This window comes from Poecilia formosa, unplaced genomic scaffold, assembly GCF_000485575.1.
Source record: "Poecilia formosa unplaced genomic scaffold, Poecilia_formosa-5.1.2 Scaffold108, whole genome shotgun sequence".
NCBI classification, from domain to species: Eukaryota; Metazoa; Chordata; class Actinopteri; order Cyprinodontiformes; family Poeciliidae; genus Poecilia; species Poecilia formosa.
In genome coordinates this window covers 133,690-160,262 of record NW_006800047.1, presented here as the reverse complement: position 1 = coordinate 160,262, position 26,573 = coordinate 133,690, and the positions used below count along the sequence as shown (strand labels likewise).

Sequence of the window (26,573 nt, the reverse complement as noted above, 5' to 3'; positions counted from 1 at the left end):
ATTCAGCAGAAGAGCATTCAAATAGCAGCTGATGTACTCATAATGAAAAAATAAAATAAGAACTAGATTATAAAGCGTACTTGGCCTTCAATATGAACTCCTTAACATCAGAGTAAATCCCATAAAACACACAACAGTTTGAAAGTACCTGGTTATTGCAGATGGATTAGCGCCCTCTAGTTTCCTTCTGGCGAAGTTCACCTTCTGCAGAGGAAACCAGTTGATTTCTTTGGTATTTACGCTCTGGGTCCATGTTCCTCCTTTCTTCAGTTGTTTCATCTCAAAGTTCTGCATAAAACCAAAGTAGAAAAAAAACTTTTTTTATTGTACTTTGAAAATAAAGACTATTTTTTATTTAAACTAATTCAGACATATTAAGATTTTGTCTTTTTTTTTCTTTTGCAAATTACAAAAAGAATACCAAAATGAAAATCAATTTTAGAAAAGGATAGAAGGGATTATATTTGAGGTTGACCTATGTATCATGCTAGTATCCTGTACTGGAGGAAAGCAGATAAATGAGCTCAATCATAATTTTAACATCCAAAATCATAACAGAATGGAAGAAAGAGCAACAACAAAACACAACAGAAGAGAAAAAAAGTCACTTTCAGTTGAGGGTAGCTCTGTCACAGCATCGTTATTAATGGAAACCTCAGCAGGTGTTTCGATTACCTTCCAGTCCAGTGAGGGTTCCTTCACAAACACATCCATGGTGTTGAGCAGCAGGTCCGGTTCTGCCCTGAAGGCTCGCAGGGAGTGGACCATGGTGCTCTGGATCAAACCGGACTCCTTCAATGGCTGGATCAGATTCACAAACTGCTGAGTCAGCCGGAAGGGCATGAGCTCCGGCACCAGGAGGAACTGGAAGTAAGCGCAACATTCGACATTCAGACCTTGAGTCCTACCTTTATGCTGTCTTTACGTCTGAAGTCATTGGGCGTACCTGTGTGGCCGATCCAAACGCATGGCCGAAGTCGATGCCGATCATACCGCCGGTTTCCGTGTTGATCATAAAGTTGGAAAGGTGGCGGTCTCCGATTCCGAGAACCCAGTGGCTCACACACAGCAGAGCGTGGGACGTGATGAAGTGGGATCGCAGCGAGAGGAACGCCTCGGGGCCGTTGCACATCTTCAGGAAAGCTCTCCTAAACATAAAACGCAAGACCAAACGATCTCTAACAGACCAACACCAGTCGCTACATCCATCGTGAAGTTTCTGACGTACTTGAGCAGATCGCTGGGCACATGCTGCAGGACTTTGAGGAAATTTCCCACTGCGTTGTCACGTTTTGCTTTCCTTGTGAAGAGAAACTCGGATGTAAACGTGGCATTAAAATTTCACACTTGATACAACAGACACTTTCCCATGTGAGCCCCAGAAGCAAAGGCAATCGTCAACCAACTTACTTGTACGACAGTCCGTACAGACCGTAAGACGTAGAAGCTTCACCAAAGGTGGAGAGCCATTTATTATAGATTTCAACACCCCTGAAACAGAAGGAAGCAGCTGATGGTATTCAGAAATATGTAACTTGTTTAGATAAGCAAGTTATAGATTAATGACTGAATCTAAAGCCGTGTGTTCTCTTGTATCAGAAGGGCTGACCATCTTTTGAGAACAGAAAAGGGCAACATTTTCACGTTGCAATTTTTCTCCGTTATGCTTCCGCTATTCTGTCATCACATCCTCGCCTTCGTAGAATATCAGCAATTTTTGGTTGAGAAGTTGATTCTGCTACATCATGAATCTTGGTCGAATGAGCGACATTAAGGTGAAATTTAAGATGCTTCTCCAGTGTGTGTTTTTATTTTTTTTAAAAAGCGTATATTCCGTCACACACCGGACTTCTTTCCATTCCGGTAAAGTCCTGCCATCTTTATTTCTGTATCAACTGGCTCCACTTTTGACCTGAAGCACCTCTGCTGAACAGTTGCCAAACTACAGCACTAAAAGGAGGACTTTATTAATCAATTAGAACAAATTTTAATCTAATAAAGCATTAATCGACAATTAACTGTAAGCCAATTAATTGATGGCTTCCCTAAAAGCATTACAAACGGTGTGCGGTAATACTTGAATAAGACCTGATTTATTTAATAAAATAATTAGCTTTTCATGTATCTGAGCGACATTTCCAGGGTACTGAAGATGAAAAGCTAAACATTCATGTTGGTAATGCTGCACACACTGTACCTTTGGACCTTTTGCTGCTCGTCTCCCATCATTGTGTTGCACAGGAACTCTTTTAGCGTGCACGTATTTTCCATCCACTCAATCAAACCAATTCTGGAAAGGAAATAAAATCTTATAGTTCTTTTACAGTAGAAAGCAAATATGTTGCCACAGGAAGGAAGTTGATTGATTGCGTTCTACCTGAACCCTCTAGACGTCTATGTAGTAAAATGAATGAGCAACGTTTGCGTCCAGTACCTGGTGGTTATGGGGATAACCTGGTAAGTGCGGAGCTGCAAGCCTCGGCGTGTGCAGGACGTGTCGTGGCTCAGCACGATGTTCATGACTGCGAACAGCTGCTCGATGCGCTGGTCCTGCCGCAAGTCCTCCCCGCCCTTTACCAGGAAGGGGTGGTCCCGCTCGTCGTCCCCGCGGATGATCAGACGCTTGGGGCGACGGATGGAATTCATCACCTTTACCTGTGAGATGTGTGCAGGTGCCAGGTTACGACTGGACATTTAAATGTGTTCTGGTTTACAGTGGATGTGGGAGAAATGCCTACCCTTTCATCAAAGCCAGTTATTTTTGCATGGTACTCTGGTAACGGTTTAGATCTCCCATCATACTGTCCTGCATTTAAGAAAGGCGGACTCAGCATTAGGATTATGATAACTACAAGGCATTTGACTCAATGCCACAGATAGACATTACAACCACAAGCAACAGACAGGCTCACTTTAAATCCAGTTGACAAACCTGGAATCTCCAGCTCGTTGCTGAATGGGTCGGCTTTGAAGCCGCTCAGCCAGGGCGAGTACTCCTTCAGATTCCCCGGTTCCTTCTGAAATTCCCGCATGGATTCCATCAGCTTAGTCACCTCTTGCAAAAAGCTTTTGTTTTTCCTCTTCTCGAGAAGATTGCTACCCTTAGGTCCCAGGAGTTTCTCTACATCTTTGGAGAATTTCTGCAAGGACAACGAAGAGTCCAAGGTCACCTTCTGTCTTGTTTGATACGACAAGAGACATTTTGGCAAAAATTGGCTTATTTCAAGACGGTGATGATGTGCAACGTAAAGGAAATGCATCAAAACGTCTACTAAGTTCACTACATAATATAGTGCTGATAGTACTATATTATGTAGTTATAATATAGTGAAAATGAAAACAATTTGAAAATGAAAACACTTTAAAGCCTGTTAGCTTGTTATTTAAAAAGCAGTGTAAAATAATCAAGAAAAACGTATATCACAAACTACTATAGCAGAAATTAACAGACAAATATAGGTCAGTAAAAGGGATTCACTGTGACTGTCGTCCATTTAAATGAACTAGCCAACTAGCCAACTAGCTAGTTACAAATGTAGCTCTTGTGCTGAGGAAAAATAAAGCACACCTGTATACATATCTATATATCATTCATATATTTTAATGCTAAAAATATTTTCGGACCTTTCATTTTCTATTTTTTATTGTTAAAAAAATCCAGTATTCTTACCCACTCTTTAACTAGTATAGCAAGGAAGCTATGTTTTTCAGCTAGCTACTAGAAGCTATTTAAATTTAAATGAAAAAAATAAATAAATAAAACTACATGCCAACACATTTTATCTCTCACTTTATAAACAAAAGTAACTACAATTATTCTGAATTGATTAAAATTAATAAGTGTTATATAGCTCAATATTTCAACTAGCAAGTTAATGTATTTCAATTTTAGATTTTGTGCTCTATGACTCTGAGTTTGTAGGAAATACATGTATGTTAGAGGTGGCTGATGTGGCAAACCGACAGTAATAATAATATTAATAATAAAAGCTTCATAACAATTTCCCGGCATAGAAAAAAAGTATCATGACTGTACAGATTTGTATTGTTTTGTGCAATTTTGTATCAAAACTTATAAAGGCCTACATACACTTCCCAAAAAACAGAGAAGTTTGTTATTTTACTCTATGTGGAGTAAAATATATAACCCTTCAGAACTTTAAGGGTTAACTCCTGGGAAGTTCTCATGTTCATGTCTATCCACCTTCATTTCGATGCACTTTTGAGCATAAGCAACGGTAAAACGAGGAACCGACTTGTATGAATTTCCTGCGAAACCCTCCGTGGCCCTGGCTGTTCCGATCGCAGAGCAAGGAGCGGATCTCCTCGCACATTTCACCCATCTGCTTCTTGTTGAAGGTCGACTTTTCCATTTCACTCTTCACACTCTCCCACCAATCCTGTCCGAAGCAGCAAAAACACAAAATGTCAAAAAGAATCCTAAACAAAAACAGCTGTTTGATTCTTTGCTTTCTTTTTTATTTTGTGGTGTGAAAATAACCTTAAAAATCATGTCAGGATTCGTGAGCTGCTGCAGGGCGTCCACAAAGCTCTTCACAGCTCCTCCTTTATCCAACATGCTCCTAAGCCTGTTGATATATTAGCATTCCCAAACAAAAATGATGAGAGATAATAAAAAGAGACTTACTTTTGATGAAAAACAAAAACACAAGAAGTCAGACTACCTGTTGACAAATTCCTGCTGCTGGTGTCCCGTTGCCGACTCTTCAAAGCGGTAACTCTCACTGCTGATCATGAGGGCGTAGACCAGCGCCTGAGGGTAGCACCTGGCTATCTGCTCGATGGAGTGCTGCACGGCTATCGCTTCAGGCTTGTCCAGCAGGGCCACCATTTGACCAATCCAGCTGATGAGTATCCAGCAGGGAATCGAGGCCATCTGAATATAAACAGCAGGGAGCGATTGTGGAACGTTCTATTTGACAGTTCCACGTATTTTCTGGATCATTTGCCCTCCGTACACAACTAAGTTTTTTTAAAAAAAAAAAGGAATTAAAGTTTGCAACTGAATTCAAATATACCGTATGAATGGGTAAACGAACCTCTTTAGTCATGACGTCCAGCGTTTCCGACGGATACAGCTCAATGATCTGCAGCAGCCGTGGAAACCGGAGGCGGGCCTCCTCACAGTTCATCTTCAGGGCTTTCAGCATGCTCTCCACCACGTGCACAGACAGCGCCACGAGGTCCGGGAACTGACTGGCTGCAGGCAAAACGCACCAAAATGGCCGCCGTGAAAAACACTGAATCATCTAGAAGAGAGGAAGAATCTAAACGACTTAAGTAATTGAATTGTTTAGCGTTTTTCTACACGTGTTTGTAACGATGAAACGTCTCCACAACGGCAAACTTCAGTATAAGTTATTATGAGGTGGGAAGATAATGATTCAAAAATGGAATCTGAAAAAAACAAAAACAATGGGGAAACGCTTTCCCAAGGCAGTGTAAACGTGCGGCATCAGTCACCGGTGCCGTTCTGCTCCTCTTCTCGAAGCAGCTTGTCGCAGAAGTTGGCCAAAGCCATGTACGTCTCCGAGACGCTGCTGGTCTTCACAAAGTCGTGATCGAAGGACTGGAGCTCCTCATCGGCCTTTCTGCTCGCCTCACACAGCAGCTTCAGGGCGTGCTGCTGCAATCCCACCTCCACTTCCTGCAGAGAAAACGGTTTTCCAGGATCAGACAAGGAAACGTGAAACATTTCACTGTGTTATGAAAAGTGGGGAGTTGTTTTTAGGCTGCAGAAAGACCAAAGAGTAGAAGAGGACCTTTGGGTTTGCACTGGGCTTTGCAACTCCTGAAAGCTGGACAACGCTCTCTTGTTTCTCTGCGGCGAGCGTTCCCAGGACGGATGGACTTCTGCCCACCGCTGAGGCGAGGATGTGGAATGACGTGCCCTGGAGAATCTTCTGGCGTCTGAACACTTTAGATGTGGCGCTCTGACAGTCCGTCTCGAGATCCTCTGGACAGGAAGAGGAGATTACACGAAGTCTCACTCAAATATGCAAAAATGAAAAAATTCTAAATATGTCACGGAGAGAGAAGTTCTTATTCATGGTTTCTATCTGAAACAGCCTTAACCCCCGTAGTGCCAAGAATGAATGAAAAAAATGATCCAAAGGCAAAGATTAACGTTGTCCAGTCAATTGGTGGTACAACTTACACATACCAGTGGTAGAAAAAAAATCTATCTAGCTAGCTAGCAAGGGTTTTTGCACTTAAACCATGATAGAAGCAAAAAAGTTCGAGTCTAACTGTAACTACCTGGCTAATATAGCCTTGCTAGCTAGCAAATGAATATTAGAAGCTATATAACCAGGAACAATTGGTTCTGGTTCCTAAATAGGAGAGAGGAGAAAAATTAGCTAGCATGCTAGCTGTCGAACTCGTTTTTTTTGCTAGCTAACTAGCTAGTTTTTCCTCCTGCCTCCATTTCAAGAACCAGAACCAAGTGTTCCTGCTAATATAGCAGTAGCTACTGCTATATTAGCTGTTAATAAAGTGGCTATACTAGCAGCTAGTTACAAGTAGTACAAGTACAGACAAAAATGTTTGCCTGACAGAAAAGTCCAAAAAGAATACATAAAGTAATATGTATTGTATTTTTATATATAGAATATACAAGATTAAATAGTCCTGCCACTACAAAATTTAAGACTTGTGATTGACATATTTAAGGCCAACTTACCTTTAAAAACAAACAAACAAACAAACAAAACAAGAATTTAAGTCATTTTAAAGCCTTAATTTTAGATACATAAACTGAAGCCTTTTGAAAGGTGTGCAGACAGCCTGTTATTACCGAGGAGGGGGATGGTCTTCAGCATGGCACCGATCTGCTCTACGGGCCCCTGCGACTGGCTGCGCTTGTGGTTGTAGCTGCTGAAGCTGTGCACCCAGCGCAGCAGCCAGCCTCTGTTGCTTTTGGCTTCCTTGTGAAGTTCCTTCAGCAGCTTGGTGGTGACTGGGAAGTTTTTCTGAAAAGGTTTGAAGCTCTAGATGAGTTTGACAGGATGTAATGGCTTAAAAAAAAAAAAAAATCCCTCCAATGCTTCCCTACCTGCTGACAGGCACTGTCCGCCATGTGCAGCTTCATGGTGAACTTGCAGTCGTTCACGATCATCTCGACGTTGCGCGCCGCGTCTTGTGCCTCGTCCACCTCCATGCTGTCGCTGGGAGCCGCGCCCTTCAGCTTTTCCCTAATCTTGTCCAAAAAGAAACACCTGAGAAAAAAAAGAAAAAAGAAAAAAAAAAAGTGAGATTTGTAGTCAGTTTTCACAGCTGATTTTCAGTCCCATCCTTACCGAGATGTGACGATGTCGTCCCACACGACCACTGGATCCACTTTGGTGTCGGGATACCGATCAGTCCAAGACTTGATGAGGCTCTTAAGAGAGCCCACAGACACTAATAGTGTCAGGTTAAAAGAGAAAACAAGGTTAAAATGTGTTGAAGAGTTCCAGAAAAAAATTTGGAAAAATTAATTCTATATATTTTTTAAAATTTCAATTATGATTCGCAACATTTTCCACTGCAAAAACACAATAACTTGGTCAATTCAAAAAAGACAAAACTAACTTACGAGCAACTTGTCAGGAAGATACAGGAGCTTGTTTTAAATCGATAACTTAATATTGATGAAAAAGTACTAGTTCCTCTTGCAGACTATTTCATTTTTAAAAATGGGAAAAGCATGGTAGACATGCCATAAATGAAATAATCTGCCAACTTTAAGTTGCATTATGTTTGACATTTTCTGAACACGCTGTTGAAAATGACAATTTGCTCTCAATTAACCTACCTGGTAAAATAAAAGGTTAGATACGAAAGTAAGACGGAAAAGTTAACGGTTTTGAGATCTCCAAACAGCCGGATTTCACCTTCTCCTTTGATGAAGAGCAGGAAGTCCTGGATCTCTGTCAGCGCCTGCACCGGCTGCAGGACGGCCAGTCGGCTTTGGGTCAGGAGAGTATCTACGCTGGAGTAACTCTGCACGAGGCAAACAGTCGGTGTAAAACTTAGGAATCTCTTTGCAGGATACTTTTTACCCTAGATTAATTGGATAAAATCCACCAATCTCATGAACCCGGTCTTTTATTTTGAAAACCAAATGTTGACTCATACCCAATCCAAAAGCCCAAAAGTATTCCATTTCCTCTGATGAATGTTTGCAAACTTCTTGACCGGTACCTACCGGTTGACCGGTCTGTTCTATCCAAAGGAAGGCTTGGCACAAACCTCCATGAAGAGCTGCATGGCGTGGTTGGTGTAGTACTTGGCGCGGTCGTAGTCGTCCTGCAGGATGTAGAGCAGGCTGAGCTCCTGGCTGTGGTGACTCTCCAGCAGCTTCTTGCGCTCCTCCACCCTCATGGCTTTGTCGATGAAGCTGAGCAGCGTTTGGTCGCTCTCGCCCAGCTGCAGCTGCTTCAGCATGCTGCGAATCATGTGCTGCAGGTACATGTCCTGACAGAAAACAAATATCTTTACTACCTAAATCCAATTGAGGACCCATGTAAAGTCTTGAAAATCAACACTCACAGAAGCTCTTGATACAATCTAAGTTATTTTTTGCTTGAGTCACGGAAAGTGAGAACAGTATGGGACTGAAAACACGGCCTTGAGGAACTCCCCAAAAGTTTGATTTAGAGAATAAGACAAAAATGCTAAAAAGTGAAAAGTGAATTACAAACCTACTAAACCTACTTGTAAACATAAAAGTGTGGTTAGAAACTAATGAAATATATATATATTTTTATTAATTAGAAACATGTGAAAGAATAAATCTAAAAATACTCAAACTACAGCATAAAATTTGCCTCCATGCCCCAAAAATTTGGGCGTGACAGAAACATTTTCAATTATTGATGAATATAACATAATATTCCTTGATAGTTTTGTGTGGCCTAAAACATAAATAATGGTTTTATGCTCAAAAACATGTCAAAAAGTAACTTTTTGCTACCTGGTAGAGAGGGTCTGACCACATCCTCTCCAGGTTGGGTGGCGAGTTTTCATCAATGCACACAGTGGAGCAGTACTGAAGAGACTTCCACTCTGTCAGCTGGTTATACGCCTCCATAGCTGCAATTTCCCAGAAATCCTTCTCGGATTCGGTGGGTTCTCCATCCGGCCAGTCCTCTGTGTTCAGCGCCTGCCAGGATGTTTGGTTCACACAAAAACAATCAATCGCTGTCTGGGTTGAGCTTTTTTTTTTTTTTTTTGAGCCGTGATCCATTTTCTTAAAAATACTGCAGGATTTCAGCAGCAGTACCGCCATAAGAGGTTGCTGTACCTCATTGTAAAGTTTCACGGCTTCTGCAAAGTCCGTGTTGGCTTCAGCTTGGAGGGCGGAACAAGTGATCGACTTTGTGCCGACTTTCCCACCGAAGATGCCGCGCACAACATCGTAGTCCTCCAGGTCCCTGTAAAGTCTGCAAAAAAGAACAACCAACATTAGCCAAACCAAAGACTGTTTGAGATTAATTTTTCAAAGGGCAGTCCAGACTGAATACCAAGAGTGGAACCAATTTCATTTTTATGGCCAATCACTGATCTTTAAAAAATGCAGATTCTGTGAAAAAATATTTTCTTGTGTGAAAAGGGTTAGGGTTAAAAATTGCAACAAACTCACTAAGTTGACAACAGTGGAGTTACTATTGTGGTTAAGTGTCATCCAATCATGATCGGCCAAAATTTTGAAAATCTGGGCCAATTTACCAGTGGGCCCTTATAAACCAACTTTTACTTTGAAAAAAAATATATAAATATTTTACAACTTTGTCTATAGGTAATTATTCTTTTTTATGCATTTAGAAATATAAATAAAAAATTTTAACTACTTTTTTATTCATCCATTTGGGGCCTTTTAAATCCAGGGTTTCTGGATTTCACCAATTCAAATATTAAAACTTTTTAAGACTATTCTGAATTAAATTTGATATCAGGAATATACAAACGAAAACTGCCCATTTTACATATTATCGCCTAGCTTTTTTGCACAGAAATCACATCGCATTGCATATGTAGCCATTGGCCACAGAAGTGAGTCAGTGGCGAAGAGAAATGTGGTCCAGCGAACTGGCGATAAATTTCCCCTTACCCATGATAGACTCAAAAAGCTAGCTAGCTAGCAGGGTTTATTAGCAGCTAGTTCGCGGTAGCCTCACAGAATCTCATGAAGACTCAAACTTTTGTATCTGTAATAAAATATATAAGATTTAATAGTCAGTTCTGCCATGACCAAATTTAAGACCTGTGATCAACATATTCAAGGCGAACTTATAGATTTTCTAATGAATTTAAAACATTTTAAGGCCTTACTTTCAGATTCATGAATGTAAGACTTTTTAAGGATTCCTGACAGCCTGAAAACCTGTTGCCTCTGCACTCACCTGGCCAGGTGGATCCATTTCTTGGTGTCTGGCGGGACTTCTCGTCGTCCTCGCGCCCGTTTGGCCGGGCGCTCCTCCGGCTCGGCGGCGTGGAGCAGACCCTCCTCCAGCAGCAGGATGCCCGATGGCTGCTGGAGACTCACCAGGCAGGTGGAGCTGACAGCGGCCGGATCCAGCTGCTGTAGCTCCCTCTGCTGGTAGCACATGTCCTAAAACACAACTTCTCATCAGTACCCAGTACAAAAAAGTTTTTTTCCCCCCAGACTGTTTCCAATTGTTACATTCTCACCTGCACGCATGCTATGAATGGTGGGAAGCAGAGCGTGCTCTTATTCAGGAACGTGTTCATGTTGCATTGCAGTTCCTCCTTGATTCTTCCCCTTTCCTGTGGAGTGTGCGTTTTATCCATTTCTTGGAGGATGCCGGCAAAGAGGGAGCTGAAGAGTTGCTTGGCTAAGATCGGGTCTCTCTGAGGGACAGGCAAAAATATTCGTCGTCAAAAGCGAGATAATATTTTACCAGATCTTCTACTGCAGAAACAGCCTTGCCTGAGCTAAAGCTTGAAGGGGAGCGATGAGGCTGCTGTACGGGATCTGGATATCCGGGAAGTCACCCACTCGGTAGCTCCTATACAGAGTCACCTGCGCTTCTTTCCGCAGCCTCTGGTCAGCTTTTTCTTCCTGCGGGAGAAATCCAGCCGGTATTAACGCAAATAATAAGCACAGACATATACTGGTTTGACCGTCGGCAGCCTGGATCTCGGTCTGACCTTCTTCTGTCTCTGTTGTTGAATCTCCTTCTGGGCAAAACCCAAGCTGACTTTCTCCTGGTCCTTCAGGAATCTGCGCCGCAGCCTCAGAATGTTGCTCCGTTGCTCGTTTTCAGCTGCCGGACAACAAGGGGTGAAAACATTGCGGCGCGTTCGGGGTTTCTGGGAAATGTTCTCGTCAAAATTATAACCATTTTCACGTGATTTCAGAATTGAATTTTAGACCATTTTTTTTAAGCATAGATGCAAAAGTTGAACTGTGTGAAGATGGATGGATGGAAAACATCTGATTTTTGAATTGAAAGGTTTATTTTAGAATAAAATCTAAAATAAATGACAAAAGGATACAAAAAAAACAATTACAATTGATAAAAATAGCTTGTTTTTTCTGTTTTATTTGTAGATATCTCAAGATGTAAAAGGATTATAAATTAAATGTATTATTATTATAAACCAAAACTTTCTTTGTATTCAGTTTTAAAAGTAGTAGAAAAAATATTTGTTTTCCATCTATCCATCCTAACAATACAACTTTTGCATTTGCAATTTTAAAAAGTGATCTAGAAATATAAATATAAATTCTGAAAATATCTGAAAAGGTTTATTTTAACAAGAACAGATTTTAACAGTGTTTAACAAGTTTTAAATGTGATCATTACTTCTATTTTTCTCATTTTTTAGCCTCTTCCAACATTTGTTTGATCTACATGCGTAAAGATTTGGATGCGGTTCCTTGAAAGCCAACCTCTGGTGCGACTGTCCACCTCGTCTGTGGACGCCGTCAGCCGCCTCAGGCCAAAGCCCTCTCCCACCGGTCGTCTCGCCGCTGCCTGACGCTCCGATTTCTTATCAAACACAAGCAGCGAAGACAGAGACTCTGCGCTAGCCGAGTAGTCTGCCAGCGTGTCCACGCTGCTCCCAGTTAGCCAGTTATAGGCCATACGGCGACCTATGGAGGACAAAAATAAAAAAATGTTGAATTTAATATTACTTCTTGTTGTTTGCCAAACATATGGGTTGCCAGTAGTACCTGGTGTTTGGGTTTGGCTAAACTCTAAAGAAGTCTGTGTCGCTCTGAGTTTCCCCGTCATGGATTCGGACTGGGAGGCCCCTGCGCTCTCCGGGCCCTGAGAGCTTTGGGTCTCAACAAACATGGGTGTCATTACTGTGCTCCTGAAGCGCCAATTTGAATCAATGACGTAATCCTGCAGACAAAAGATGAATAAAAACATGATTACAAGCTCTATTTGGATGCTCTGCATGAAAAAAAGTAGGGTAAATGTGGAAGGACCTGGAAGGTGCACTCTGACAGAGGATACTCAAACATGTTCCGCGTGAAGTCGGGGCTCTGGCTGGTCATCTCCAGCAGCAGGTTGGTGGCCAGGCTCAGGAAGCAGCGCTCTATCTGGCAGGAATATAGCGAACGCAGCACCGTCAGCATCCGCTCCAGGGTGGCAGAGGGGAGGCGCTTCTCCTGGCTCCAGAAGTTACGGACGTAAAGCCTGGGAACGAGGCAGACCGTCCAATCATTCGACAAATCGAGTAGCGACGATGTCTCGTTTGGCCAAGTTTTGAACTGGTGGCTACTCACTGAAGGCCTTGATTTTCCTCTGAGAGTCCTTGAAGTAAAGTTTCTTTAGCTGCATCCAAAACCTCCAGCGACGTTTTATCTTTCATGCTTTCTTCGTCACTACGGGCAAAAATAAACACAAAGCAACAAACAACAAGACGACTCAAAATTTTAAGTTTAAATTTGAAAAAGTTTCAAGACTTTTTACACATTTTAACCAGAGCTGCCAATAAGCGACAGCGGTGCAGAGTGACTGTGACAGGGTTCTCGCAGGTTTCAGAAAGTCAAATTTCAGACCTTTTAAAGACTTTTTAAGGCAATTGTTAATTAAATGGCACATTTTTAAGACCAACACGGCACATGATCAGAGACATTCAAATTGGAAATTTAACAAAGAAACCTTTTATTTTTATCAATTTAGTTATCAAATAAGATTCAATTTTATTAATTAAATTAATTTGAAAAATATTAAATGACCTCAGTTTTAAAACAATCAACAGTAATCTTTTTAACCCAAGTAAACTTCCTGACACGACACTATTACATGTTTACATACAAATTGATTCCATATAAGTCTGAGCTAATCTCCTTTAGCACCAATCTCAGTTTCAAGGGTAACCGTAACATGAGTGTTTTTCAGTGTTTGCTGGAGGAGAGCACACACGGTTAACTCAGACTGATGTAACCCCTGTTGCTACACTAGGAAAAAAAAGAAAAAGAAGACTTGACAAAATGAAATTTAAGAACTTGAATAAAAATCTGGTAAAAAAAAAAAAAAAAGCTTTTTAAGGCCTGTCCTGAACCCTGCTTTGATCCACCTTGACACATTGCGCATTCGAAGACTGACCCATAGTTGTCCTGGATCCACATGAGGATCTCGTACATCCTCTCTTTGCAAACAGGTGAGGGGTGAGAGACGAACGTCGTCACCGCTCCCAGCAGCTCCTGCAGTTCCACCGGAGTCAGGAGGGCAATTATCTTGTGTATGATATCCAGACACACCTTCTGTCTCGCTTCGTCCCTGAAAGAGGCAAAAATAAGTTCAGCAGCTGCAAGTTTGACAAACTAAATGACAAATCCCAGAAAGATTTAAAAGATAATCCTAGATGTTTCAAATGTTCTGGTGCACTACAATTCATTATTTCTAGCCCAGCTGAGAAAGAGAACAAAATAACTATTGTTGGAGCAATTGTATGTTATTTTGAAAACACATTTTCTGGTATTTCAGGGTTTCTGCAGGTTTCACCAACTCAAATTAAGACTTTTTAAGACCTTTTAAGACCATTAAGAATGGGATGTAAAACCGATATCTCCACAGAATGCAGGATTATAGCCACAAAGCTAGCTAGCAAGGGTATGTTATCAGTGACCAGTAGCCTCCAATGTCTTGAGTCACAAAATTTAAGACCTGTGATTAAAGTATATAAAGCCAACTTGCATTTTAAAAAAAAATTATTTAAGACATTTTAAGGCTAACTTGATCATTATTAAGTGAAAAATCTGAACTCCAGTTCAACACGAGTTCAATCAACCCCATCTCTGTTGTGGTTTAGAAACTAATCACAATCTAGTTTACACTTTCAGGAAGAGGTGAATGATGCCTTCTTGCGACATCTTCCAGGTGTGTGGGACCCACCTGTGGCTCATCATCTGGATGAAACCTGAGCTCTTCAGCTGCAGAAAGATGTCCGGGATCACATCGGCTCGGCTGAGCACGCACTCCAGACAGAGAGTCTTTAAGATGCCGTGCAGCTTCGGCAGCAGGTAAAACACATGATTGACGAACCTGGAAGTAAAAAACAATGTATATGTGGCTGTGGTTATCTTGATGTAAAGAAAAAAACCCCAAAAGAGTCAAAGCTGTTCATTTATTCACCCACCGATCCATAAATGGCGGGAAGTGTTTGGTCACTTTATTCAAGCAGATGATGAACTTGTCATCCAGATCTTTTTTCTTCAGATCTGTTATCTTGGCTGCAGCGAGTTTGAAAAGTTCTTGCTGTTGCTTTTATATGAGCAAATAATAATAAAAAAAAGCATTAGTATAAATATTCTACTAATTCAAAGGAACATATAATTAGGCAAAAGGAGATAAAGTCATTACATCTCCCGTTTCCGTCATGCTCTTCAGAACGAGGCCGATAATTTCCGCCGCAGCCGAGTAGACATCTTTATATCTGGTAAAGGACAGGTTGTTGCCGAGCGACTGGATGTACCTGAACATGCAAAGCACAAAGGAGAAAAGAGAGATCTAATAGGTCAAAGCGCCACATGATGTGAATTTAACACCATACATAAACACAACTTAAATGGGGACGCATTTTTTATTAGCAGGTATCTCACCTCTCGTATTCAATTCCGCACGAAGCGTCGTAGGCTGGCAGGTTGTTGGCCAGGATGATTCCCAGCAGCTGGAGTCCCACAGAGTTGTCTTTGCTGTTTGGGTCGGTGCCGCAAAAGCGATCATATATTAGGCTAGTGAGGGGAAGAATAAAGAATTTTTTTTTTCAATTATTGAATATAGATGAGAAATCCAGTCATTTTACAAACATTTCATGTGGACTCCCATGATTTTATTACATTTCGTTGTTGAATATCCAAATTTCTATTATTTCTTGTATTTGTCAGCTTTTACTTGACAAATAAAAGCAGGAGTTTTTAAAGAGACAGAGGCCTGATTTTAAAGGGTTAAGATACAAAGTCAAGCTTTTTTTTTTACTCATATTTGATATATATATATATATATATAGCATTTTAACTGAAGTTAACATGGTACCTTGATTATGATATAAAATTGCACCATGTGCCTGGAAAATACATAATGCTGCCCCTCATATTAAAACATATGACTAATGCAGCCTGTGACATGCAAAGCGTGCTCAGTGTGTCACCTGTAAGGCACATGCAGGCAGTTTTTCCAGCACTCTACCAAAGTGCGGATGATCTCCAGGTTGTGGCGGAAAACGGCCCGTTTCGGGTGGAAGCTGTGCTTCATCAGAAACTCTAGCAGCCGATTGGCGAGGACTTCATCTCTTGGGTTTCCCTGGAATGGACGTCGTTAGTGAGGTGACTGACTAAAACTGACAGAGATGGTGACATCTTGACTCCGACTGCCATTACTACATTTATCATTTATTTGTTTGTTTTGTAAAACAAGCGTGTTTTATGTTGTTTATCTATAATTACATTGCTTTTACTATCAATGAATTTAAAAAGTTGACCATTTCTTGTTAATCAAACACAATCTAACATTTTTTCGACCAGTGTGTCAGCTTCACAGTCAAACCGCTTTTAAAGCGTTTCAATAACCTCATTCTACATAGTTTTTTTCAGTGCTATAAATTTTAAAATCCTCAACTTCTGATCTTTTGAACCTCAGGTGTTTCTCTAACCTTTGGTGTGACCAGACTGGTCCAGGACAGAACCGTGACCACGACATCCACCACCATGAAATGGATCCCCGCTCCTCCGTTGCTTCCAGACACGACCAGCTGCAGCAGCGGCCCGAGCCAGTGCTTGGCGTATGGCCGGAAGACCTGCAAGATAACGAATAATCATGCATAAAGGAGGGAGTGCTGCGGTAAAATGCTAAAGAGCTTACGCCACCTGAATGTTTTTCCACAGGTTGCTGCGTTGCAACTACAAACTTTTTAAAGCAATCTATCAGGATTTACAGTGCTACACAGAATTAAAGTTAGAGGTTGAGGCGTAATAAAATGTGAAGGTGTGACTACTGCGTGTCATTCACCTCCTCTGTGTTGATGACCAGCTTTGAGACGAAGAGTCGGATGTTCAGAGGCGTTGCTGGGTTTGCCAGTTTGCCGTGCAGAAACTTCATCCACGGCGGAAGCTCATCGGGCGCCGTTCCCTGTTTCAAACGGAGCCGACGCAACAAACACAAAGTTCTGTGCGTGTTCTTACAGCGATTTTGCTTTGTTAAAGGTAATCCGTGCGATATTTTGATGCAAAGTCACAGATTTGGGTGAAACGCAGCCGACCTGTTCGATCTTAGGTGTTATGTTGCTCCTCTCCATGTGTTGTATCAAAGCCGTCATGGTGGTCATGCATTCATGCTGGTTTAACTCGTCCATTTCCAGATCCACCATCCCGTCCGGGGCGGGACTTCTGTCCTCAGGTTCCTGCACAGGAAACACAAACCACCGCAGCTCAGCGGTCTCACACATTGAAAACCTAAAACCAGACCAAGGCCCGTCACGGTAACAAATTTTGCTGGATGGTAAATTGTTCCAGAAATTTTTGCAATAAATTTTGAGACCATTTTCAACTTATAATAATAATAATGGAATATTAATGCAAGTATAGCCACTCAAAAAAACCCCCCAAAAAAACCCTTGAATTTCTAAATAATGTTTAATAGTGGAATTGGAAAACATTTTAAATATTCAAAATAAAAAACAAAAATGATAAAATCTTTGCAATTAAAATGGCAAACTAATATTTAATCAGGTAAAAGTTAGTTAGGAATGTTAGAAAAAAAGGGCAAACTGATCATTTTGTACTGAATGTTCAATGTTTGCAGTGTTTTTCAAAATGGCGGCTTTTAAACAATATTAAAGAGGAGTGTTTCTTTAATGACTGTTGTTCAAATACACATTATCAAACTTATTTTAATTTATGAAGCGATCAATTGATTTATTGCTTAAATTGCTTATTGTGGCAGGCCTGACTGGACCGGAACTAAACAACATAATGGACTTTTAATAAAATATTTTAATCGATTCAGTTCAGTTTATTTATATAGTGCCAATTCACTATACAAACGTCATTTCAAAAAAAAAAAAAAAGAAAGAAAAACAATTAAATAAAACCAGTTAATTCAGTGCAATAAAAACACATACTCCAACTGATCATAGTTATTAAACTACGCAGTCAAATTCATAAAATCCTTCAAACTGGCAGATTGCATCGACTTTGCAAATAGTTTTATTTTTTTAACGCGTTACTGGGAGCAGAAAATAAGGTATAAAAATAAATAAATCGCCAAACCTTTTTCACCGCGGTGCGTTTGTGTCCCTGTGGATTCTGGGAGCTGAAGGAGAAGCTTTGGACGCCCGTGGAGAAATCAAACTGGCTCATCTCCTCACTCAGGCTGCTGTCGGCCATGTAGGACTGGGAGGAAAGATACACCGGCGCTTCTGTGGAAACCAGAACGGCAACAGCACCAGGCAAGAATTGGTTAATGTAGTTCATGGAGGGGGGAACGTAAATAAAATCGTATATAGAAGCGACAAAAGTTCAGAAACACTGATGAGCTCGAGTCCCACCTCCTGTCTCATCACTGACTTCTTTTCGAATCATGAAATATTTCTTCTTCCTCTCAAGTGGGACCTAGAGCAAGACGAAAACGACATTACATAAACCCGCATGTGAAACCGAGAGTACAGGTCCAATCGTTTCCAAAATGGCAAACCTCGATTTCAATGGGAAAGTTGTAGGTGCGCTGGACGTCGATGATGTTTTCAAGAATGAACTGATTCTGGGGGAGGTAAAAAAAAATGTTGAAAAAGTTTCTTTTGTAATCACAATTATGCTTGTTTATTCAAAAAAAAATTAAAATAACATAAAATAAAAAGGTGGGTCACATTTTTTAAATTATATAATTTTAACAATAAACACAATTTAAATAGATGTTAAAACCTATAAACATGGATGCACTGACATGAAATATGGGCCAATATTAATATGTGATATAAATATTGCTGCTATTGGCGATAACCAATATTTACCGATATTTTATACATATGTATATTTTCTCACTATCCTTTTGACACCTTAGGGAAAAAAACAAACAAAAAAAAAACAGCACACCGCTGACTTCATCATTGCTTCTGTGATCCAGTTAAACTACCCACAATCCTTCACTACATCACTATCACCGTCACAAACATGACCAACCTCAACAAATAGGTAAGTAAAAAAAGCATTTCTTATAAAAGTCACATACTGCAGCTCTATTGTGGGTTTCTCATGATTTTCTAAGACCCGTTCCGGATTTTTTTTTCCATCCTGTGGGATCAATAAAGTATCTTTAAATTGGACGCAGGGTTATGTTGGAGCACCTTCTCTGGTTTCTCGCTGAACAGGAAGCCCTGGTAGAACTTGGGCTCGCTGAAGCTGCAGCTGATGACAGCCATGGCGCAGTTGTATGCGGCGCAGTGGTAGCCTCTCCTGAGCTCCAGCAGCTGCGTCTCACCGGCCATGTTCTCCGTGAAGGCTTCGAAACACGACCTGCGGTTTGCACGAGTCGAACATGTTTAAGGATTCTTTCATGGCAAAAAAACAAAAGAACAACGCTGAAAGAACTTTTTAACTGTACTTGATCAAGGTTTTGGACAACTCGTTCCCCTCGGTCTTCTCCAAGCGGCAGTAGGCCTGGTTGATGCGCGACTCCTTCGAATAGACTTCGTCTTTGGGAAGGCGGGAGTACAGGAGCTCCATCATCTTGTAGCAGCCGTTTTTCCTCAGCAGCTGGATCTCGAAAGCGGCTTCGCTAGACTTGACAAAGCAAGCGTGCACGTTTAGACACACCGACCTGCCCCGACTGATGATCTTTATCTAGGTAAGCGGATTTTTAATAGGCGGCACCTTTGTGAAACGGCTTTGCAGGAAGGCGATTATGTCGAAGACGTTCGTCACAAAGAAGTCGCTCAGGGCCTTGGTGCCGCAGTGGGAGGCCATAGGCAGCAGGACCCGCTCCGTCAGGCCCTGCAGCATGGAGCTCACCGGAACGTCGCCCTGCTGGATCACCTCGTACGCCGCGCCGAGCAGCTGCAGCTGCCGCTCGCTGCTCGCCCTGGCAACACACGGACAAAGACTGGGATCAGAAGTGGTTCGGATGTTTTTGTTTAGACCCTTCCACGCTCAAGAGTCAAACTTTTAGAGTTTCCGGCCCTTTACACCAATTTCTGCCTCATAAAACGCAATAGGTTACTGTGGACGGCTCTGGTCGGATGTTAAACTGAAGGGATGTAGGACACAGACACAAAAAAAGAAAAAGGAAAGGTACAAGAAAGGAGAGAAAGGAAGCAAGTAAAGAAGGGACAGAAAAAGTGAATGAAGCAAGGAGGAAAGAAGGGCAGAAAGGATGGAAAAAATGAAGTTAGGGAAGAAGGGAGGAAGTAAGGGCACTAGGAAGGGAGATGGGAAGAAGTGACATAATGAATGGAGGAAGGAAGAAAGAGAAGACAAGGACCAAAATATGGAAAACAGTTTAAAAAAAAGACACAATAAAGGACAATAGAAAGAAATTAAAGAAAGTGGAAAATGAACAGCGAAAGACATTAGGAAGACAGCAGGTACATTAGCATGTATAACAACTCTTAGAAGAAACCTGCATATGAATTCAACACCTAAAGGGAAGGAAAGAATAAATGTTGGTAGAAAGGAAGACAAAAAAAATATTTTCAAACTTTAAATACTGCTTGAAAATAATATTTTTTTCCCCACAGTGTTATTCTGCATAGGAATCCTGAGGAATCCTGTATCCTTTCTGTATAATCCAGCCACCTAGTGATCCACAGTTTCTCCCCCCACATTAACTCTTACTTACCTCTTTGCGATTCTTTGGAAACACGTCTGAAACTGCTCCTCCATGATGTGCTTCCCGTCCCGACACAGAACTCCAGCCATCAGTCGGAGCAGGAGAGGACTCTGGGAAAGCTCCAGGGCATCCAGCAACTAAAACATGGATGTTTACCTTTTTTATTTCCCCCCTTCTTTTGCGTTTCAGCACACTGAAATCACACTTGCATTCATAATTACAGTCGTAAAGTAAAAAAAAAAAAAGGTTTGTTCAGTGATATTTGAGAAATGGAGAACAGTGTGAGCCTCATGCCAGAAAAGTAGAGAAGTAGAAACCCTGTTTTTTTTTTTATATGATTGTCTTTGGATGAGAGAGAAATATTTGAAGGGAAAATATGAGAAACTATGCATCAAGTCGTGCATGGTCAAGAATAAGTTACAAAAATGACATTTTTTTAAAGCTTCTGTAGTTTTTCTCCAAGCTGTAACGTCACCTTCCGGATACAGTCCATGTAGTTGTTGCGGTGCAGCGAGCCCTTGGCGAACTCGTCGGACTGCATGGGGAAGTGGGAGGCGACCACGGCGTCCAGAGCTCTCTGCAGCCCAGCTAGCAGCTCGCCTTTGAGTGTTGTGAAAAACGGCAACACCAACAGGGCCTGACTCTGAAGAGGCGAGAAGATTTCAACGATCAAACTCCCGTGTCCGTGGGCTTTAATAACCTCGCCGGGCGAAAAAGACAAGGCAAACGTGTGTTACCTTGAGATTCAGAGGCAGATTCATGTCAACCAGCAGGAGAGTGAAAGTGGAAAACACCTGCTGGAACGCTTTGTGGTCGACGTCCGAGCAAACGGAGGAGTCGATCTAAATCGGAGAAGAAGAAGATCGACGTTAGGCCAAAGTTGAACAAGTTGGCCTCTTCATCCTGGACTATTTGCTGTTTTCCTTCCACCTGCAGCAGCTTGGAGAGCAGGAGGAGAATGGCAGTTTTACTCTCTGAAGTGGACGAGGGCCCGTCCCACCAGGACTGCAGACTCATCCACCGCCTCAGAACCTCTTCCACCAGCTTCTGGCCCTGGGTTTTCCTAACAGAGCGCTCTCTGAAGCTGTGGTCCAGCATGCCGTTCAGCAGCACGCTGACCTGAAGGACACAGAGAGCCCATCACTCTACAACAACAGGGACGGCAGCAGCTGACGTACGGATGGCACAAGAAACAAACAAGCAAAAACAACAAATCTTTGCCTGCACTCTTGTGTCCCAGAGTACTTCCTGTCTAACCAAAGATTTCGCAGGAACCCCAAGCTCAAAGCCAGGCCCCTGAATCAAACATGTACTACCATGCTGGGATTCTCCGAGGAGGCCTTCATGAGGCGTGGCACGGCGGTTTCCAGATTTCTCAGCAGCTCTGTGTTGATGGTGGCGTGGAAGAGGCTGTAGAAGTACTCGCCATGGGAGAAGCTGAGGAAGTTGTGGCTGTGACCGCCTGATATTGGCACAGACAGCATGATGGTGTTCAACAGCAACTCCACCAGCTGCTCACTCTGCAGAAAACCACAAGAGCTCAAATCATTCATTTGAACAGGGAGGTGTAGAGTTTAATTTTTTAGTAGTCTTGTGGTCAAACAAACTGGCGTTGCTGTAACCCAACATTGCCCCACTTTTTCAGTGTCGGCTTTGAGCAACCAACCTGTTGGCTTATAGAAAAGGCGAGCTGCAGCAGTCCGTCCGCCAGTCTCCTGGTGTTGATGTCCAAGGATGGAAGCGCCTTCCTGTCTCCGCCCGGCGCTATGCCTTTATACACCGTCATCAGGAGTTTGTGGCCAAGAGAGCTGCCGTACGCCGAATCCTTCAAGAGAAACACGCAGGATCCAGGATCATTTCTATGCCTGTCGCGAAAACAAATTTTGCTGGATGATAAATTGATTTCATCGATTAATCACATTTTCTGCTTTTGAAGATCTAATTTTTTGGAAAATTAATACAGCTCCTTTTTTTCCAACCGACTTAAAATTCAGGTCAACTCACCTTAGAAGGAATGGTTGAAATAAAAGCCAGTATTTTATGCTTTTTCTTTGTTTTTACAAATGATAGAAATTAATGAAAAAAAAATATTTAAATTGAAATTTACATTTGGTTTTTTAAAGAAAATATAGATTTCTTAATAAAACAAGAAAAATACATCTTTCCGTATCTTCAGTGGAGAAGAGCCGGTTCTTACCTGGTGGTGTAGGATGGAGCTGAGGAGGCCAGCTTTGTGAATCTGCTTACAGGAAGAAAGGACCATTTCCATTTTCTCATGGTGGCTGAGAGGCCCAGAGTGGTACAGGTCTACTTCACACAGCTTCTCCACACTGTGGCGACAACAAGGGGAAACAAAAAGTTTTATTGATTAAAAGGAATCCAACATGTTTCCGATTTGGAGTGAACTGATTGCAGTTTTCTGGCCAATCACATTTATTTAAAATCCCTGACTTCATATTTCGATTTTGGCCAATCCCAATGTTTTTTGTTTTGTTTTGTTTTTTTTTGTCTGAGAAGAAGTCACTAAATATAGCAACAAACTCGCTAATTAGGAAACAATGGAGTCACTATTGGTAACCAAACTTAGTCTTCTAAGTATCAGCCGATTGCGTTCTCCCAAAATTTTGAAAATCTGGGTTAATATACCGATTTTTTCTTTGTCCATTTGAGGTTTCTGCAGGTTTCAAAAACTCAAATTTAAGACTTACTAGCTATCCAGACGTTGGCCGATACCAATTTTTCTTATCTGAAAAGTGGCTAAAGGTCCCTTGCGGAGGTAGATAAGATCGGCTTAATAAGATTTTGGGAGATTGCCGACCTTTTAAATTTACAAAAATCTGGTCAGACTTATCGGTGCACCCCTACTTTTGATCTTCTCAACAATCGCAGCATTTCATTGCAGTGGTGGAAACCTTTTACGGGAGATTTTTGTCCGCAAGCTGCTCTCGAGGCGGCCGCCGTAAGGTGAAGCCATCAGAGCCTTCAGCAACGGCACGCACACCTCTGGCAAGTTCCTCATCACCTCCACGTCGGCCATGTTGAACCCCACAGCGGATGGCTCGCACACCACCGCTGCGGTCAATTCGAAAAACACTGAGCAGAACACTTCCTGTTCCAGCAGCTGCGAACAACGTGACAAACGTCTCATTTAGAACTTCCAGAAGGAACTCGACAATCCAACCTGGTGACTAAGCAAGCGGTACCTTCCAGAACTCTTGGTCTCCTTTGACGAGAATCATGGAGGCAAACTCCAGCAGGCGGACGGTGATGGTGCACTTGCTGTAGTTGTACTGGTCCACCTCTCTCGGGCTGAAGTGAGACATCCTCTCGCCGAGACAGAAACAGCTCTCTGCGGCCGCCAGTCCGCGACTCGCGAGCTCCGTCAAGAAGAAGTGTGTGGCTTTCAGGAAGCTAGATTTGTCTTTTGAGCCTTTGGAGTATCATGAAAATATCAACTAAACTGATTAAGTTCTCGTACCATAGTCACACAAACACAACCTACTGAGAATGTGCTGAGGCTTGATGATGTGCAAGCCGATGAAGGTGTTGTAGCAGTCGAGGACGGCGAGTAGTAGGTCCATCCACTGCAGGGTGGCTCGGACGCTGAAGGGGCCGGTCAGGTCCCGGAGCGTCGGCTGGGAGAGGAGGCCCCAACCCTCAAACCGGGAGATCAGGAAGTCGATGCCACGATCCTTTAGCATGCCTTCCAACCACTGGGGCGGAGATTTCTTTCCTGATTCACACAACCCACTTAAAGTCAGATGAGGTTTTTTTTTTGTTTAAGAAATTTACCGCATAAACAGTTCCAAGTCTCCCGTTCTCACCTGGGAGGAGGGGAATAAACTCATAGAGGAGCTCCATGCATTTGTGGCGACACTCCGTCTGCGGTCGGCCGCACTGCTCCAGCAGCCACAAGACCAGATCTGACAGGCACAGCTTCTCGTCAGGCGGGAACCCCCTGAGAGAGGCACGCGATGTAGTTCAACTCTAACACTTTACCTTTGTCGAAGTGGTGCGCACACAGACTACCCACCTTGGGATGCGTCTCTTTGCATTGTGCTGATTGAGACTGGGGGCTTTGTGTTTGATTATTCTCTTCAGATGGTTGATGGCATTGCAGCACTGCGGCACAGTACCTGGAGATAAAGATTATAGATCTTCTCTTTCTATAATCATTTTCTTTTTATGTGGATTTTATGCCAACGTTTAAGTGATCTCAATTCACTGTTCTTTAAAAATTGTTCCAGAGACCACGTTTCCCATGTGACGGACCTTTGCTAACCATAGATTAAATATTTCTTTGGTATGTTCATATATCTCGATAAAGACTAGTCATTTTTAGCCAGTGTCGAAAGAAAGTCATGTGAAATCTCAACATTTTAGTCTATTTACTATTTACAAGGATGTTAGTCATTGTTAATGGGAAGGTGGATGTAGTTAAATTCAAGGAAATCTTTGAGAAAAACCCCTTTTGAGACTACAGAAGACTTGAGACACCTTTTTTAGGTTTGCCATCACAGAGTTTAAGGGGTGGAGCTATTTTTGGTACTGCATATATGGAGAAGATGTACTGAAATATACCCATGGATCGCTCATCCGAGTGTGCCAGAGCCAGACTTTCAACAAAAATGACGAGAACTTCGAAGACGAACTGCTCCACCAAAGAGTTTTCTTCTCTGAAGGTAAAAAAAACAAACAAAAAAGAAACAAAAACAAAAAAAAAACACTTAATATCAGACATAATGCTAGTTTCTGGTTTTTTTTTTTAGATAACTGGATCAAAAAAGCAATAAAACTGAAACCCTTAGCAGAACCCGGGGTCGTACCTGAACTGTCTGTAGATGCTGTTGAAAGCCAGGGCAGCGCCCAGTCTTTTAAACCCGTTGGGGTGGAGAGCCAGGCTGTAAATGCGCTTAAACAGGGACTTCATGTTGGCGGGGCTCTTCTCCTGCTGCTTGGGCGTGGTCTGTTTGATCGACCACTTGACGAACTCTTCGATGCATCGCCCGCAGAAGTCTCTGAGGGTGCTGTCGGTCGGGTCAATCACGCCGTCCTAAACGTGAGCTCGGTTAGGACGCTGCACATAAAACCAGCTGGAGGAAAAACTTCAAAATCCCCAACGCGTCACTCACCAAAATGGCCTCCAGAACGGCCACCGTGTCTTGGCTCTCGAACTTCTTGTTGTTGGTGAACCAGTGAATCAGCTGCATGACCAGCGGTTCAAAGAGTTGCCTGGTTACCTGCAGAACAGATCAGAAACTCTAAATCAAAATGGTTAAATTCAACATGTACACAACTACATTTGTTTCCACTTGAAAACATGTACCTGGTCTACGTCGCAGGCCAGACGGAGCAACACAGGAAACAGCTTTTTGTGCAACTTGTACATAGGAGGAAGTCTGTTCTCCCCTTCCACCATCTGAGCGCTCTTCCCAACCATGTAGACCACCAAGCTGTGGAGCAGCTCGCAGGCTGCCACCTGGAAAGGCAAATGAGATGTCGGTGAAGATCTGTTTCTCTGAAAGCATTTGGAGCGTCGTCTATCTGGTGAGTGAAGGCGCACTTTGGTCTGTCTGTCGCTTGTGGACAGAGCCAGTTCGCTGATGCGCGGCAGAAAGGGATCCAGGTAGATCACGGGCTTCATGTCGGAGAATGGCACGGCAAAGCTGAGTCTTTTCTCCGAATCCCAGGCAACAAATTTCTTCATCATTTCTTCCGATGAGACCACTGCAAGCCAAAACGAGGAAAATACAGCATCCTTCACATTTAGTGGCACCTAAAACTGAATAAATCTTTAATTGCAACGGCCCATTACATAACACTAAAGAACTGTAAACATACAAACAAATAAAAAAAAAGTCCAGCCTTCCAGCAGGAAATGTGTGCTTTTCTGAAAACAAAGATTCAACACTTTTTATAAAACTTCAACTTTCTCCAGACTTAAGTGTTGCTCCTTTTGGTGTATTCTTATGAACATTATTTAACATTATTTCTCAATCGGTTAGTCTTTAAATAGGGAACCTGCAAAAGCTACAAACTGTGAAGACGTTTTTGGTGGGTGGAAGCAGGAATTTATTGAATTATTTATGATTTATCATAAAAAAATATATATTTTTGTAGGCCTGTCACAATACATTTTGCTGGACATAAAATTGCCCCAGTAATTATTGCGGTAAACGATAATATCATTATTTTGAGACCACTTTCAAGCAATATATTAACAATGGCATAATTATGCAATTCGCTCCCTCAATGCCAGTAATGACC

The 26,573-nt window shown here is 42.1% G+C and overlaps 1 protein-coding gene across 1 annotated transcript in view; it reads right to left on the bottom strand.

The window, feature by feature from the left end:
* prkdc (protein kinase, DNA-activated, catalytic subunit) overlaps positions 1–26,573 on the bottom strand; it is a 38,296-nt gene that overhangs the window by 2,053 nt on the left and 9,670 nt on the right. Inside the window, exons 24-85 of the mRNA XM_007559826.2 lie at positions 25,870–26,033; positions 25,633–25,785; positions 25,439–25,546; positions 25,133–25,359; positions 24,888–24,982; positions 24,340–24,442; positions 24,131–24,264; positions 23,809–24,039; positions 23,510–23,736; positions 23,219–23,427; positions 22,504–22,636; positions 21,973–22,131; positions 21,623–21,826; positions 21,237–21,425; positions 21,044–21,148; positions 20,782–20,949; positions 20,316–20,443; positions 19,352–19,559; positions 19,083–19,261; positions 18,826–18,994; positions 18,177–18,242; positions 18,031–18,094; positions 17,753–17,901; positions 16,744–16,884; positions 16,494–16,613; positions 16,138–16,281; positions 15,637–15,788; positions 15,089–15,220; positions 14,850–14,961; positions 14,626–14,750; positions 14,382–14,531; positions 13,593–13,766; positions 12,767–12,865; positions 12,467–12,677; positions 12,206–12,380; positions 11,921–12,124; positions 11,176–11,291; positions 10,955–11,086; positions 10,696–10,875; positions 10,407–10,615; positions 9,308–9,446; positions 8,978–9,166; positions 8,254–8,478; positions 7,896–8,004; positions 7,320–7,422; positions 7,076–7,238; positions 6,818–6,992; positions 5,784–5,977; positions 5,485–5,668; positions 5,061–5,221; positions 4,686–4,897; positions 4,502–4,589; positions 4,257–4,400; positions 2,933–3,140; positions 2,739–2,806; positions 2,435–2,655; positions 2,198–2,290; positions 1,411–1,491; positions 1,229–1,300; positions 947–1,148; positions 676–864; positions 149–288 (exon numbers count right to left, since the gene is read on the bottom strand). Coding sequence (XP_007559888.1) covers positions 149–288; positions 676–864; positions 947–1,148; positions 1,229–1,300; positions 1,411–1,491; positions 2,198–2,290; positions 2,435–2,655; positions 2,739–2,806; positions 2,933–3,140; positions 4,257–4,400; positions 4,502–4,589; positions 4,686–4,897; positions 5,061–5,221; positions 5,485–5,668; positions 5,784–5,977; positions 6,818–6,992; positions 7,076–7,238; positions 7,320–7,422; positions 7,896–8,004; positions 8,254–8,478; positions 8,978–9,166; positions 9,308–9,446; positions 10,407–10,615; positions 10,696–10,875; positions 10,955–11,086; positions 11,176–11,291; positions 11,921–12,124; positions 12,206–12,380; positions 12,467–12,677; positions 12,767–12,865; positions 13,593–13,766; positions 14,382–14,531; positions 14,626–14,750; positions 14,850–14,961; positions 15,089–15,220; positions 15,637–15,788; positions 16,138–16,281; positions 16,494–16,613; positions 16,744–16,884; positions 17,753–17,901; positions 18,031–18,094; positions 18,177–18,242; positions 18,826–18,994; positions 19,083–19,261; positions 19,352–19,559; positions 20,316–20,443; positions 20,782–20,949; positions 21,044–21,148; positions 21,237–21,425; positions 21,623–21,826; positions 21,973–22,131; positions 22,504–22,636; positions 23,219–23,427; positions 23,510–23,736; positions 23,809–24,039; positions 24,131–24,264; positions 24,340–24,442; positions 24,888–24,982; positions 25,133–25,359; positions 25,439–25,546; positions 25,633–25,785; positions 25,870–26,033 — 9,508 coding nt within the window. The remainder of the gene's footprint in view (positions 1–148; positions 289–675; positions 865–946; positions 1,149–1,228; positions 1,301–1,410; positions 1,492–2,197; positions 2,291–2,434; positions 2,656–2,738; positions 2,807–2,932; positions 3,141–4,256; positions 4,401–4,501; positions 4,590–4,685; positions 4,898–5,060; positions 5,222–5,484; positions 5,669–5,783; positions 5,978–6,817; positions 6,993–7,075; positions 7,239–7,319; positions 7,423–7,895; positions 8,005–8,253; positions 8,479–8,977; positions 9,167–9,307; positions 9,447–10,406; positions 10,616–10,695; positions 10,876–10,954; positions 11,087–11,175; positions 11,292–11,920; positions 12,125–12,205; positions 12,381–12,466; positions 12,678–12,766; positions 12,866–13,592; positions 13,767–14,381; positions 14,532–14,625; positions 14,751–14,849; positions 14,962–15,088; positions 15,221–15,636; positions 15,789–16,137; positions 16,282–16,493; positions 16,614–16,743; positions 16,885–17,752; positions 17,902–18,030; positions 18,095–18,176; positions 18,243–18,825; positions 18,995–19,082; positions 19,262–19,351; positions 19,560–20,315; positions 20,444–20,781; positions 20,950–21,043; positions 21,149–21,236; positions 21,426–21,622; positions 21,827–21,972; positions 22,132–22,503; positions 22,637–23,218; positions 23,428–23,509; positions 23,737–23,808; positions 24,040–24,130; positions 24,265–24,339; positions 24,443–24,887; positions 24,983–25,132; positions 25,360–25,438; positions 25,547–25,632; positions 25,786–25,869; positions 26,034–26,573) is intronic.